Genomic DNA, 12,424 nt, shown 5'->3' with positions numbered 1-12,424 from the left:
CTGGACGCTGTAGAGTTTCCACGTCCGAAATTTCAGATGTTCTTATACATTGACGTCTACGGAGCAGATTAGGAACTCTGGACTCGAAGGGAGCGTGCCCTTGTCCGCCGCATCAGTTGGGCCTCCACAGAAGTTGAAGGGAGAGGAGAGGTTGAGGAATTGGCGTCTTTTTCTTTGGCATGTAAAGTGTTTTCGACACCACATTGGTTGCATCAATTATCATGTAAATAATTACATTTCGCCCTTGCATTGCCTCATTCTTGATTAGACAACTAGGGAACACCACCCATCTAGCGCTTCACCAACCTAGCCAAAAGAAACGCTTTCATGTTGCTGTCTCATACGAATATCCTTAGGGATCCTTTGCAACTTTTTTTCTTAAATTTCGCTTCGAAGTATTAAAAAGATATATGACGAATATTCAACAGCTATTCGAAACATATTCTATTTGTTTCACACTCACATTTTAATATTCGAATTTGCTTCACACTCGAAATTTTGATTCGCACAGCTCTAGTTTTTGAGCAGATTTGGAGCAGAAGGAATTGTGTTTCGGAGCAGGTTTGGAGCTGAAAAATTGTTTTGGAGAAGCTTTGAAGCAGACAAACTCACATTTGGGATCACTTGGAGCAGTACAACAGTATCATGCAGGGTTCGTACAGGTCCTTGAAAACCCCTGAATTTGAAAAGTACATTTTCAAAGCTTTTGAAAGTCCTGGAATTGTATTCTGTCCTTGAAAACCCTTGGATTTCGGGACCAGTGCAGTCTAAAGTCCATAGTGCGACCTGCTTTTGGTTGTAGATTAACGTCGATGCCGCAAGCTTTCCATATCAGAAACAATGCACTGTGCGAGTTTGCATGTATTCTGTTTGTTCGTGCCTTGTCCTGTCATTCATTTCACTCCTTACCCATCAGTGCATCTTGTCTTGCTTTCTCTCTCTCTGCTTATCTCCTTATGACTTCATTCTGGTCTCCTGCATTTATGCTGCTTTTCTCCCTGTCAAGCGAGCGGTGCATGTGGTTAGTACACTGCAACGATGCTTGCTAAGCAAGGCTAGTATTAGCAGCCTTGCTAATACTAGCCTCTACATCTGTACTATTAGCCTTGCTAATACTAGAGATGTCTCAGCACCTGTCCTGAACATTTGTAGTGTGTTCATAACTACTTTAGATGGCATCAAAGCTAGACTTTTCTACAGTATAATAATACAGTTAAAACTCAATATAAGAAAACCCGATTTTACGTAGTTCCTAAAATTTCTAAGAGGAAATTTGCATTCCCCGGCAGGTACTCGCAAGGTTCAACATCGTTGTCAACCCGAAATAACGAAACTAACTTGGAATCAAAACTGATTTAACGAAGTTATTTCTGGAAATAATTTTTAATGTTTTTTACACAGGTGGCTTTTTTCTTCAAGCGCGGGCACTAACGCTGTTGCGTTAAAACATCTGTCAGCCGTAGTCATGAGCCTGGTTTTATTAAATGCGAAGCATTTCTTAGTGAACCAAAGGCACTTTTAGCGTTTCTATCTACATATCTGTCTATCTATCTAGCCATCTACGTCTGGGTGCTCCCGTAGTTGTCTCCTTAACTTGGTGTAGACCAAAATTGGCATGGGAGGGTATGAGGATTTGACGAACATGACTGTCTGGTCATGACATGAATAACATGTAAATGACAGAATTTTCGTCCTCAAACCCCTTTCTCCAGACACTTGTGGCACATACCCACATACCACGGGCCACAGTATGCAGGTATGCACCACAGGTGACTGACTGATTGTATAAATATGCCAAGGAACGACGAGAACAGACTTTGGTAATATAAATGCGAGAGCATAAAGAAAAACAAACATCGGCACTGTTGACCCAACGAATGCAAAGAATAAAAATTGGGATCCCAGCAGAAATCGAACCCAAGCGTTCAGCGTGGCAGTTAGCTATTCTACCGCAGAGCAATGCCAGGTCTTTAAACTGCTTTGGAAAAAGACCCTTTGCAGGCGTTATGTCGGTGCAACGTCAATTGTGGTTGCAGTGCTGGCTATCTAATTTTATAACAAGGCAATAAACATTACATATATGTAGTCCTATGATACAGGCGTCATGTCGGGCTAACGTCAACTTTTGTTCCAGGGTTGGCTCCGCTTTTATAGCAGTCTAATAAACATTACATTTGTACACCTATGATTCAGGAACCTATTATCAAGCGTTGCTCGACCCCGGAGGAATACGCTAACGAATGTTACATATGGTATTCACATCATCGCAACATAAAGTGCACTTCGTTTTTATAATACTGATGTCTGTGCTCTAACGTGAGTGCTGACGTTATGTCAGACCATAAGTAACCCTTTAAACACCAGTGTAGTCGGCGGGCCTGTTAAGCCCACGATGTGCATAAAGCTACTACACTTAAAGAAACACGTCGATCCACCTCGTAATGCTTGGCTCAAAGCCAAAAAATGCAGCATAGACAGCTAGCTACTCGCCGCCTGCTTTGCATGAAACCAATTTTCAGAAGGTATGAGATCTGCCGAATTTTTTTTACAAGGCTACACGCCACCCACATGCACGCAACAGTGGATTCAATAGTCACGCTGTTATGTACCAGATGGTACTTCGGGTAACGGTGGTTTATTGTTCCTGTCAATGCTCCCACAGGAACCCTACTGTGTGCTTTAGTCATTTCATGATTTATGCGACAGATGACACTGATCACAACTTTCTTGCTCGCCCTGCTTCCATGATCACTGCATTCATTCTCCCCGTCTTTGCATTTCGGTTGCATGGCACATTTCATGTGACCTTGTCTACCTAGCCTGCATTGCCCGGACCACGTACGTGAGGCTCAATGTTCGGTACACCTGAACAGACTTTTCACGAGCATGCGTGTGTTAGCGGCAAAAACAATTCTAGGGTAGATTTAGAGTGTCTCTATGTTACAATTTTAAGTTTCGAAGGACTGAAAACTAGGGGTGTACAAATATTCGAAATTTTGAATATTTTTCGAGTAGTGTTTGCTATTCAATTCGATTCGCACTGAAATTTTACTATTCGAACTATTCGAACTTCCCAAAGACAAATGCAGTCAACATCCAGTTGAAAGTGACCCCTTCAGATTTTCAATATGCTTCACCTCATTACACTCTCGTATTGCGGCAAGGCTGCCTTGCAAGCTCCGTTACGGTCGAACTTAGGCAAGAGACAGTCAACGTCTGATTGGAAGTGGTCCCTAGATTTTCAATATGCTTCACCTCCTCACACCCCCGTATTGCGGCAAAGCTGCCTTTCAAGCTCCGCTACGGTCGCAAATGGCAAGAAAACGCTGGTTCCAAATATGGAGATGAAAGATGTGGCAGAGTTGGGGGCTCAATTAATGCTGTTTTGGACCTGAAATTTGGGCAGGAAGTCCGAAAAATCGGACGCCAAAGCTTTTTAGCATCCAAAATTTCAGATGTTCTTATGTATCGACATCTACGAGGCAGATTTGGAACTCCGGACTTAAAGGGAGCACACCCTTGTCCGCCACATCAGTTGGCCTTCCACAGAAGTTGAAAGAGAAGGAGAGGCTGAGGAAATGTCATCTTTGCCTATCATGTGTAAAGTGTTGTCGGCAACACTTTGGTTGCACCAAATCATGTACATAAATACGATTCGGCCTCTACATTGCCTCATTCTTGATAAGACAGCTATGAAACACCACCCCGCCAGCGCTTCATCAACCTAGCAAAAAGAAACACTTTCATGTTGCTATCTCATGAGAACATACTTAGGGATTCTTTGCAACTTTTTCTGTAATTTCACTTCGAATTATTCGAAAAATGTTTGAGAAATATTCGAAAATTATTAGAAATTATTCTATTCGATTTGCACTCAATCTTTATTATTCGAATTCGCTTCGCACCCAAAATTTTGCTATTCGCACAGCTCTAGTGAAAACAAGTAATTTGAGCGTAGGGATGATTTTATTACATCAAGTTTCAAGTGTAGATGTATAAATGTGATAAATTTGGTCAGAATTTGAAACATTATTATACTAAAAAATCCTCATATGGGTGTTGTTTTTTAGTCACAAGTGTTCTTAGGTGGGCTAGTTGGCTCATGAAGATTGTGACATAACAGTGCAGAAAACGGGACAACGAACACACAGGGCAGGTGTCCTGTGTGTTCATTGTCCCGTTTTCTGCACTGTTATGCCACAATGTTCTTTGAGTCCTCGAAAAACGTGTGACATGCCCTTGAAATTCTTTGAATGTCCTTGAATTTTCTCCTTTCAAACCTGTATGAACCCTGAGTATGCATTTTTTACTTATTAGTGTACAAACAGAAAATGCTGCTCCAATATAAACAAGGAGGCGAGACGTACATTCAGAGAGCATCCATTAATGAGGTTGTTCCCATGAAATAATGTCCTGTGCTGGTTTTACCTAAACGTACAAGATGTGCATTGCGTTGAAGCATTAGTTACAAGGTAAGCATGACATATATGATTTCTGGGAATGCAGTTATCAAGGCATCATTTGCTCCAGCTTTACAAGAAGGGGAGGCATGACCACTGCAATAGATACATGTTGAGTCACCACTAAGTGAGATAGTAAGCCGATTGTATAGTGAGAAAATGTGCATAGGTGAAAACGGGGAGAGGGGAGGGCCCTGAAAAACTTTGCCTCTGCCCACCTAGTGCCCTTGCCGTAACTGCAGATGGCCCTCGTGTGGAGCTGGCTGCCTGCACGCATCACCATGCTGCAGCCAGAGGTGATTTACTCGACCAACGAGCACGGCAGCAGTCTGACAAACTTCTTCTTCCACACGGACACGTGGGAGCCCACGCTGCTGGCAGTGCTGACGACGCGTGACGAGCGCTTTGGTGCCTACTGCTCAACTCGGTGGCAGGAGCGCACCAAGACTTACTTTGGCACCGGCGAGACCTTCCTCTTCACATTCGTACCCGAGCCACAGCGATTCGCCTGGGTTGGCGTGGGCTCCAGTCGGGATGTGCCTCACTCATCCCATCTGTTCATTTCGGCCAACCAGCACATGATCCAGATTGGAGGAGGGTACGCACCTACACGACTGTGAAACTTGGCCAGGCATCGCATAACTCAGCCACTGGTTTCCCCAAAACGCTGTTAACCTCTCACTAAATTTTGTTGACTCGTACCGGTTACTTTTCAAAACAGTGATTTTTCGCCTTATTATGTTTATAGACCATTACAATAATGGAAAGAAAAAGAATGCCAGGCCTGTGAGGCACGCGCAGCACAGTCACAGTGAAAGCTGCAAGAGCAGCCTTTCTAGAGCCTGTTCTAAACTCTCTCGGGGCAACTAATACAAGTACACATGCAAGGTATCCACTGCGCCACTGATCATAATTTTTGTGAGGTAGGGAAGCACCCACTATGCCATTCTTCGTCTTTCTGTGGAGAAGCGAGGTGCACGCTACACGTCTGTAAGGCATTATATGCCCTTTGCTGATGCTGCATGTGATTGATGATGAAGAAGAATTATGGCTGAGCTCTTTGTAGTGGGTGGGAAGCTTAAAACCACATACTGTTTGCATAATTAGCATTGTGTGACGCCCGGTTGTTACTTTACTCTTCTGCCACGCAAGATTGCATATGTTAACACGATTCCCTGCCTGACGTGACGCCTGTATAGGGTCTTTTTGCAAATGAGTTTCAAGTACCAGCGTGGCTTTGTGGTAGAATACTCTACTGCCACGCAGAGGGCTGGGGTTCAAATCTGATTCGATCCTGGATATTTTTTTCTCATTTCGCACGATAGCGGTTACGGACACTGGCGGCGGACAACTATGGCACTCTTGCTGCGATCTCGTGTCAGCTTTAACTGTAAAATTGTGGTGGTAACCCTTGTCAGGTGTCTTGTAGTGGCTCTCGTACATCGGTGTTCATGTGCCCTGCCGTATTATTTGGGTTAGCATTGTGTTTCACACGCTATCAAAGCGGATCTCAGAGGCTGCGTAGAAAAAAGTGCATGGTTGAGATCTGCTCCGCCAGGTGCCACAACGATCCCAGCTCCTCACAATCTTTCAGTGAATTCAACCAATTCATTTTAATTAAATATTTGACAGATCATATGCCCTTATCTTAAGTAAAGTTATACTCCGGTATCATACGTACCCAGCATAACTGTTAAAGGGGCCCTGCAACACTTTTTCAACATGGTCAGAAAATGCTGCCGATCGGTAGTCGAGGCTCCCGAGAACACGCGAGTCAGCTAAAAATCACTTCCTCTTCTCTCGACAAATGGTGCTATTGACTCAAAATCACTGCATCACTGACGCAAGTTGGCTGATTTGAACATGTCGCGCTCGGTAGTTACTGCGGCCGCCGCGGGAGGCCGTCACTTGCCCGTGCGCACGCGATCGCACTCAAAATATGTTGCGCACTCGAAGAAGAAGAAAGAAAAAGTGCTCAAGGTCATGAGGTGCGTGTAACCTACCTTCTCCCCCGTGTCACCCCTCCCTGCTTGGCTTCCAGCTCTTTTGTCAGGACGAGAGAAGAGAGGAAGCAATTACAGCATGCGACAAATCTTTGTAACTCCGCTCGTACTGGAGGGATTCTAAAAATTTTTGCGGTGGTCGATTCGTGAGGAAATAAGCTCCTTTAGTGAAGCCATTCCACGGCTACTTCGAAGAGTATTGCAGGGCCCCTTTCAGTTAAACCAGAACTATCGATGTCTATTTTCTAAAAGACTTTCAGAAAACCGGAAGTAACTGCTCATTTGCATATGCTTAGAAAAGAAGCAATAGTTTTACTCTGTGCTCGTGCCACTAACAAAAGGCCGGCGGTTTAATGTATCACTCAGGCAACTATATAACAAGATAAAAATGCCCGTTTCTATCTGCCAAATATTGTTCTTCCACAAGGCTAAATAGGTGGATAGCAAAATCGTGGCTCTCACAAAGGATAGGATTGTGAGCTACGGCGCCCGTCAGTGGTGCGATTTTGTACGCGTTCTTAGAACGGATGGAGGCGGTCCGTTCTGTCCAGCCACACGCAATTGGTCAATGTAAGGCCCTGACGTCTATCGTGGTTCACATTGACCATTCGCGTGCAGCTGGATAGAACGGAACGCCTCCGTCCGTTTTAAGAACGCGTGCAAAATCTCACCACTGCATCGACTTCCGGTTCGAGACGTCGTGCCGCCGAACAGGCACTATGGCTAGTGCCGTCGTTTTCTGTGTGTTCCATCTAGCAGTCGCAGTTCCCTTTTCTCACAAATTACTGCATAGTACTTTGGAGTTCTTAGTTGAATAACGAATGTAATCACTACGGGATCGTTATAAATGTGCAAACGGTCATTTCTTTGTTCAAGTGGCATGCACCTCCGGACGCATACATGTTGTTTCGCAGCAAAGGGTGTTTTAGCACATGTTTTGTGACCTGTAAAAGTTTGTTACACATCACAGTGTCATAAAACATCCGCTCAATCTTTTCATTTTGCTGAACTTGTAAAATTATCCATTTACTTTTGTGTTGCAAGGATACCATCGCGGGTTTGATATAATGAATGGCAATCGTGAAACGTTTCTTACTCTAAAAGTGAACGATTAACTCTCGCAGTTTTCTGGCTTTTCTTTTGGGCCTCTGAAACTTTCTGAATCGTCACGTGATGGCTGAACTAGTTGCTCTGCTGCAGTATAAGTATCTCCCACTAGCCCATACCGTTCAGCAGTCCTTTTTCCTGCGCACAGCATGAGACTGGAATGGCCTACCCACCAAAGCTGCCGTTGTCATAGACCCGTTAACATTTAAACGGCTTATCAAAACCATCCCATTGCAACTTATATTGTTAGGCTTTGATTACCTACTCCCTCACGTAATGTCTCAACGAGGTATCTTTGAGAAAATAAATGAATGAATGAATGAAAGAAAAAAGAATCTTTTTAGCGGGAGTGGGTGGTGCCCACATTATGTTGTCCTCCTTCCAATAACTTCTCTCGCAGTGCAGTAAGAACTGATGTGACTCAGCATAGCTCCCATGCAGGAAGAAGTTGGTAACCGATATTCTAGTTGATTTAATTAAGCAATAGAAATTGACTAAGGTGGGTCTTGTAATGCATACAACAGACAGCTGGTGGCCAGATAGAACAATGGTATGGACACCAAGGTATGGAAAATGCAGCGGAGGGTTAGGTGCTGGAATGAAATTTGAAAATTTGCACCTGTAAAAGGTTAGACCTGACCCGTAGCCAGGGTGGGGGCCTAGCCCCCCCCCCCCCTCCCCCGAAATTTTCATGAAGGTAGGTGTTTTTCTCAAATAGGTAAAATAGGTATTTTTCTCAAATAATCAAGGTTTTCAACAAGTGTCCCCCCCCCCCCGCCCTTCGGAAAAAATGCCTGGCTACCGGCCTGGGTTGATCGTATTGAGTGGTAAATTGGGAAGGGCATCTGTCTTGCAGACTATCAACTGTGCAAATATTTACCAAGTCGAGACTGTACAAGTCACTCCTACTCGAATTGCGAAAGTGCATCAATTGGCCGAATGTCATTATCTGTGAGTCTCATTCCTTGCTTTGCCCATGCAGGCACAAGGAAAAGGGCGTTGATCTCATTCGCTGCAAATGACATGTAGGGTTTGCACACACTTTGCCTCTGCAGCTTTCCAGTCACTTCTGTAGTGTGAGGACTATTGCACCACGAAATGTGCCTATATGGAAACCTTTTGCAGACAGTCGCTTTAATTGTTGAAAATGTGGCATGCACGAATAACATGCATGCGTTCACTCATATTTGTGCAGGAGCGGAATGGGGCTGTACATAGACGAGTCCTTGGAGAATGGTCGCACCGAGCGTTGCGACACTTTCAACAACAGCCCACTGGCCAGCAGTAATGACTTTGTCGTGCGCATTTTGGAGGTCATCGGCTTCGCCTGATTCCTGCTTTAGACCTTTCATTCTTAGCATCCTTTGTTAACGACCCGTGGCATTTTATCACTCTTGTTGCCATTTCAGTCATTTTTATGAACGTTTCTTCACTGTGTGACCTGATCGTGAGTGGCCACAACATGCTATTCTAGCATCAAAACATTAGTAGCTCAAGAGGTCTCTTTGTTTTGGAGGCACGTCTCATTAACGTCTTTAGTCCACCCCGAGTCAATTGCAGGCTCTTGGACGCTGCCTGTGATCGCCTTCCTGAGTCATATTCTCATGTGTCCCTATTTATGCTACGTAGTGTGCATTTTGCTCGGATATATTAGTGCATTCTCATTTTGCTTAGGTGTATATTAAGAAAAGGTGCACATTCCAAGAATGGGTTCTGACTGCACAATCTATTGTGTGTTTCGGCGTAAACTTGTTGTGTAGTCCCCAGTCTAATCCTATGCATGATTTATATACGGTGCTTGTGCTCTACACAACCCTCAAGTCTACAAACCTGTTGTTTGTTCCACCTGCTTACAACAATAGACTGTGCCTTTTTCGAAATAAGGAGTCACAAAATCGTAGTTTGATGTGTGTGTATATACTGTGCCATGTTTTATGATGCTTGACGTCTACTACGTTGTGCTTGACGTGATGCTGGATATCGAAAAATGTATACAACAATAAATGTTTTGCGTAACGAGGAGCTCACTCGTGCAGTGCCTGCATATATTGCCAACCATGCAACAAAAGCTCATTATTGCATCATTTTTTCATTTAAGGTAATCAAAGAATCGCCTGTCATTACTGTACGAGGACACAAAGGTGGAGATTGTGCAAGAACATTTCTTTTCAGCTGCCTTTTTTCTGTGAAATTTCTCTAATGCACGATATTCTAAAGTTCTATGAAAAGTTCACCATGTGCTTGTCTCGGACCTTGTCGAAATATATTTAGTGTCCTTCCGTAAAGTAATACGAGATTGTCTGGTAAAGAGAATTTATTGATGTGATCGGCACATATTTAAATTCTTCAGAGTAGTTTTCTTGGGCATCCATACCCTGATTACAATGCAATCCCCGTGCTGCCGTGACCTCTTTCCCAGTCTGTTTGATGGCGGGTATAGGATGAAGACTCAACCCTGATGAGAGCCCGGCAGTCTTCTTCCTGCTATTGACTTTAGGTGTGTTGAGAATCACCATAGCATGCAAGGCTAATCGAAGAAAAATGAAAGTTGCATGTGTTTTTATGCTCGTATTCTAGCAAATAGCGATGTACTTTCAAGATATTTATTAGTTAAATGCATGACCAACATATCTGAAATGCATATCGGCTATGACTAATGTCTCTTGTGCTTCCTTCCAAACTCCAGTGTCTCCCCTACACCCAGAAGTTTATCTCTCCACTGCGCCTGCACCTGTATTCTTCCCCTAACATGTTATTCTTGGCGCAATGCTTGATATATGAAGAAAGGACAGAGACGAGACAGAGGAGCAGAATTACATGTTTAGCAAACGCAAGCACTGGCTCGCCCAGAAGAAAGTTCTTCGGCCCACTTGTTCAACCTCGGAGCTTATAAGTGTTGAGGCTTGGGTTAGTTGGTTGGTAATAGTACTGGCAGGTTTTTGCAGCGCGCGAACATAGGAAAAAAAGAACATTAGACAGAAAGAGCGACAGAGTATCAGCGCTCTTGCTGTCTACTCTGTCCTTTTTTTCCTATGTTCGCGCGCTGCAAAAACCTGCCAGCACCCCGGGAGGTTTGGGGTAGTCACGTATGCCTGGGAACCTGCAAGCAGTGGCAGATCCATGGCAGAGGGGCGCATGGCAGAGGGGCGCGGTAGGGGGCGATCGACACCCCCCCCCCCCAAGCCTGTCAGCCCTTGCCCCCCTTCCTTTAGTGCCTGTCGCCCACCTTCTTTGTCGGGTTGCTTCGGCTACCACTACCAAAAGGAGAAAGGAGAACCTTGTCCCCGCCCTCTACCGTTCTAGGAACCGCACCCCCCAAAGTCGGCAGCTGGATCCGCCCCTGCCTGCAAGTAGCACGTGAACGAAGTATCTGGCACGTAATTAAGTGCGAGATGCTCATGAAGGCCAAGCTAATGCTACAGACGGCTTTACCCGCTGGATTACGGACGAGAAATTAGCCAATTCGTTGCTGTAATAGCTGCCACGAATCGGGGTTTCGCAGACAGCCCGTAAGAAAAACAAATCGTTAAGGGGTAAACATACGCATATTTATTTACACACTATAGGTACACACACTCGCTAGACAGTTTCACTTGGGAGGCTGCTCGGTTGAAGACTTCTCGATGGGCACTTCCTTGGGTTCGGGCAGCGCGCGGGGAGCCTCGATGCACAGCGATCCGTCGGCGAGCAACAGGGAGCGCACCGTGTCCGGGTCTACGTCTTCGGGCAGGGTCACGGTGTGCGAGAACTCGCGCACATAGGTCGAGTTGCCCTCCTTGACTTCGGAGCGGGCGCGCACGGTGAGCTGGTTGCCCGACAGGGACACCTTGACGTCCTCCGGTCTGAACTTGCTCACATCCAGCTGCACCTGGAACTTGTCGCCCGAGCCAGACTCGACGGGCACGTCGCGCGAACGCAGCCAGCGAAAGGCCGGTCCGAAGGCGCCCGATCGGTCGAGGTCGCGGAAAGTGCGCGACATCTCGTGCTCGAAGTGCCGCAGCTGCCGGTCCATCTCGCCGAACACGTCCCCGATGGTGACTGGGTAGCGTCTCCACAGGTTCCGTCGCGAACAGACCATCGCGGCACGCCGGCACGGCGTCAGAGAGAACCTCGCGAACATCGAAGCCATGGCGAGCCGCGATCGCGCACAACAATATGGGTGCACTCGGGAGCGCTCGCTTACCGCTCGCTCCGGTGAAGCATTTATACTTTGTTGTTATCACGTGATTAGTTGTTACGTCATCGTTGTTGGCGAATGAGAGCGCTCCACAACAAATGTACTATTGGCTACTAGCGTTGACGTCACCAATGACGAATACAAAACGAGGCGCGAAAATTCGAGTTTCTTCTAGAACCTTCTCGCAGAATGATGACAGAGCTGTTCTGTCTTGCATATGCCGAATCTTGGCAGCTATGCGGCAGTGGTATGGCGTACTCATTTGTTTTTGCCACTTGTCGCGCGCATAGTGTAAATCGAACTCGCTGCGCGATGTGTTGGGTGTTTTCACGAGCCATCGAGTGCCTGCCCAGACGAAGTAACGGTGAAAGATTTGTTTTGTGTTTACTGCACATACGTGCGCAGCACGAGACAATAAGAGAGCTGTCTTCACTCAGACTTTACACACACGCATCATAACGATCATGCACCTGAGGAAGCATGTATGTACCTTCAGATGCTTTCCTTGGTTTCACACTGAGATATTTATCAATTACGTACAACATCCCATGTTAGCTGGCATATATTGGTGGTTATTTAACCCTTGATATTCCATTTTGCACAAGGGAAAGACTACGCAGTTTATACTACAATGTATATTCAGTAGTTGCCGACAGCATGCATGCAAGTAGACTAAA

General features: G+C 45.4%; 2 protein-coding genes across 3 annotated transcripts in view; one reads left to right on the top strand and one right to left on the bottom strand.

Annotated features, from left to right (window-relative positions):
- The window catches only part of LOC119386566 (GTPase-activating protein skywalker), a 41,635-nt gene extending 32,043 nt beyond the window's left edge, over positions 1–9,592 (top strand). For both annotated transcript variants that reach the window (XM_037653851.2, XM_049413174.1), the window contains 2 exons: positions 4,703–5,058; positions 8,766–9,592. In XM_037653851.2, coding sequence (XP_037509779.1) covers positions 4,703–5,058; positions 8,766–8,901 — 492 coding nt within the window. In that variant the 3' untranslated portion in view covers positions 8,902–9,592. The remainder of the gene's footprint in view (positions 1–4,702; positions 5,059–8,765) is intronic.
- A 1,504-nt stretch (positions 9,593–11,096) lies between these two features.
- Positions 11,097–11,729, bottom strand: LOC119386570 (heat shock protein Hsp-16.1/Hsp-16.11). The gene has a single exon (XM_037653857.2). The coding sequence runs from the start codon at positions 11,697–11,699 to the stop codon at positions 11,160–11,162; it is 540 nt and encodes a 179-aa protein (XP_037509785.1). The 5' UTR covers positions 11,700–11,729; the 3' UTR covers positions 11,097–11,159.
- Positions 11,730–12,424: the final 695 nt, after the last annotated feature.

Source organism: Rhipicephalus sanguineus, chromosome 3 (genome assembly GCF_013339695.2).
Source record: "Rhipicephalus sanguineus isolate Rsan-2018 chromosome 3, BIME_Rsan_1.4, whole genome shotgun sequence".
Taxonomy (NCBI): Eukaryota; Metazoa; Arthropoda; class Arachnida; order Ixodida; family Ixodidae; genus Rhipicephalus; species Rhipicephalus sanguineus.
The sequence above is the reverse complement of the archived record's forward strand: the minus strand, read 5'-3'. Positions and strand labels throughout refer to the sequence as shown.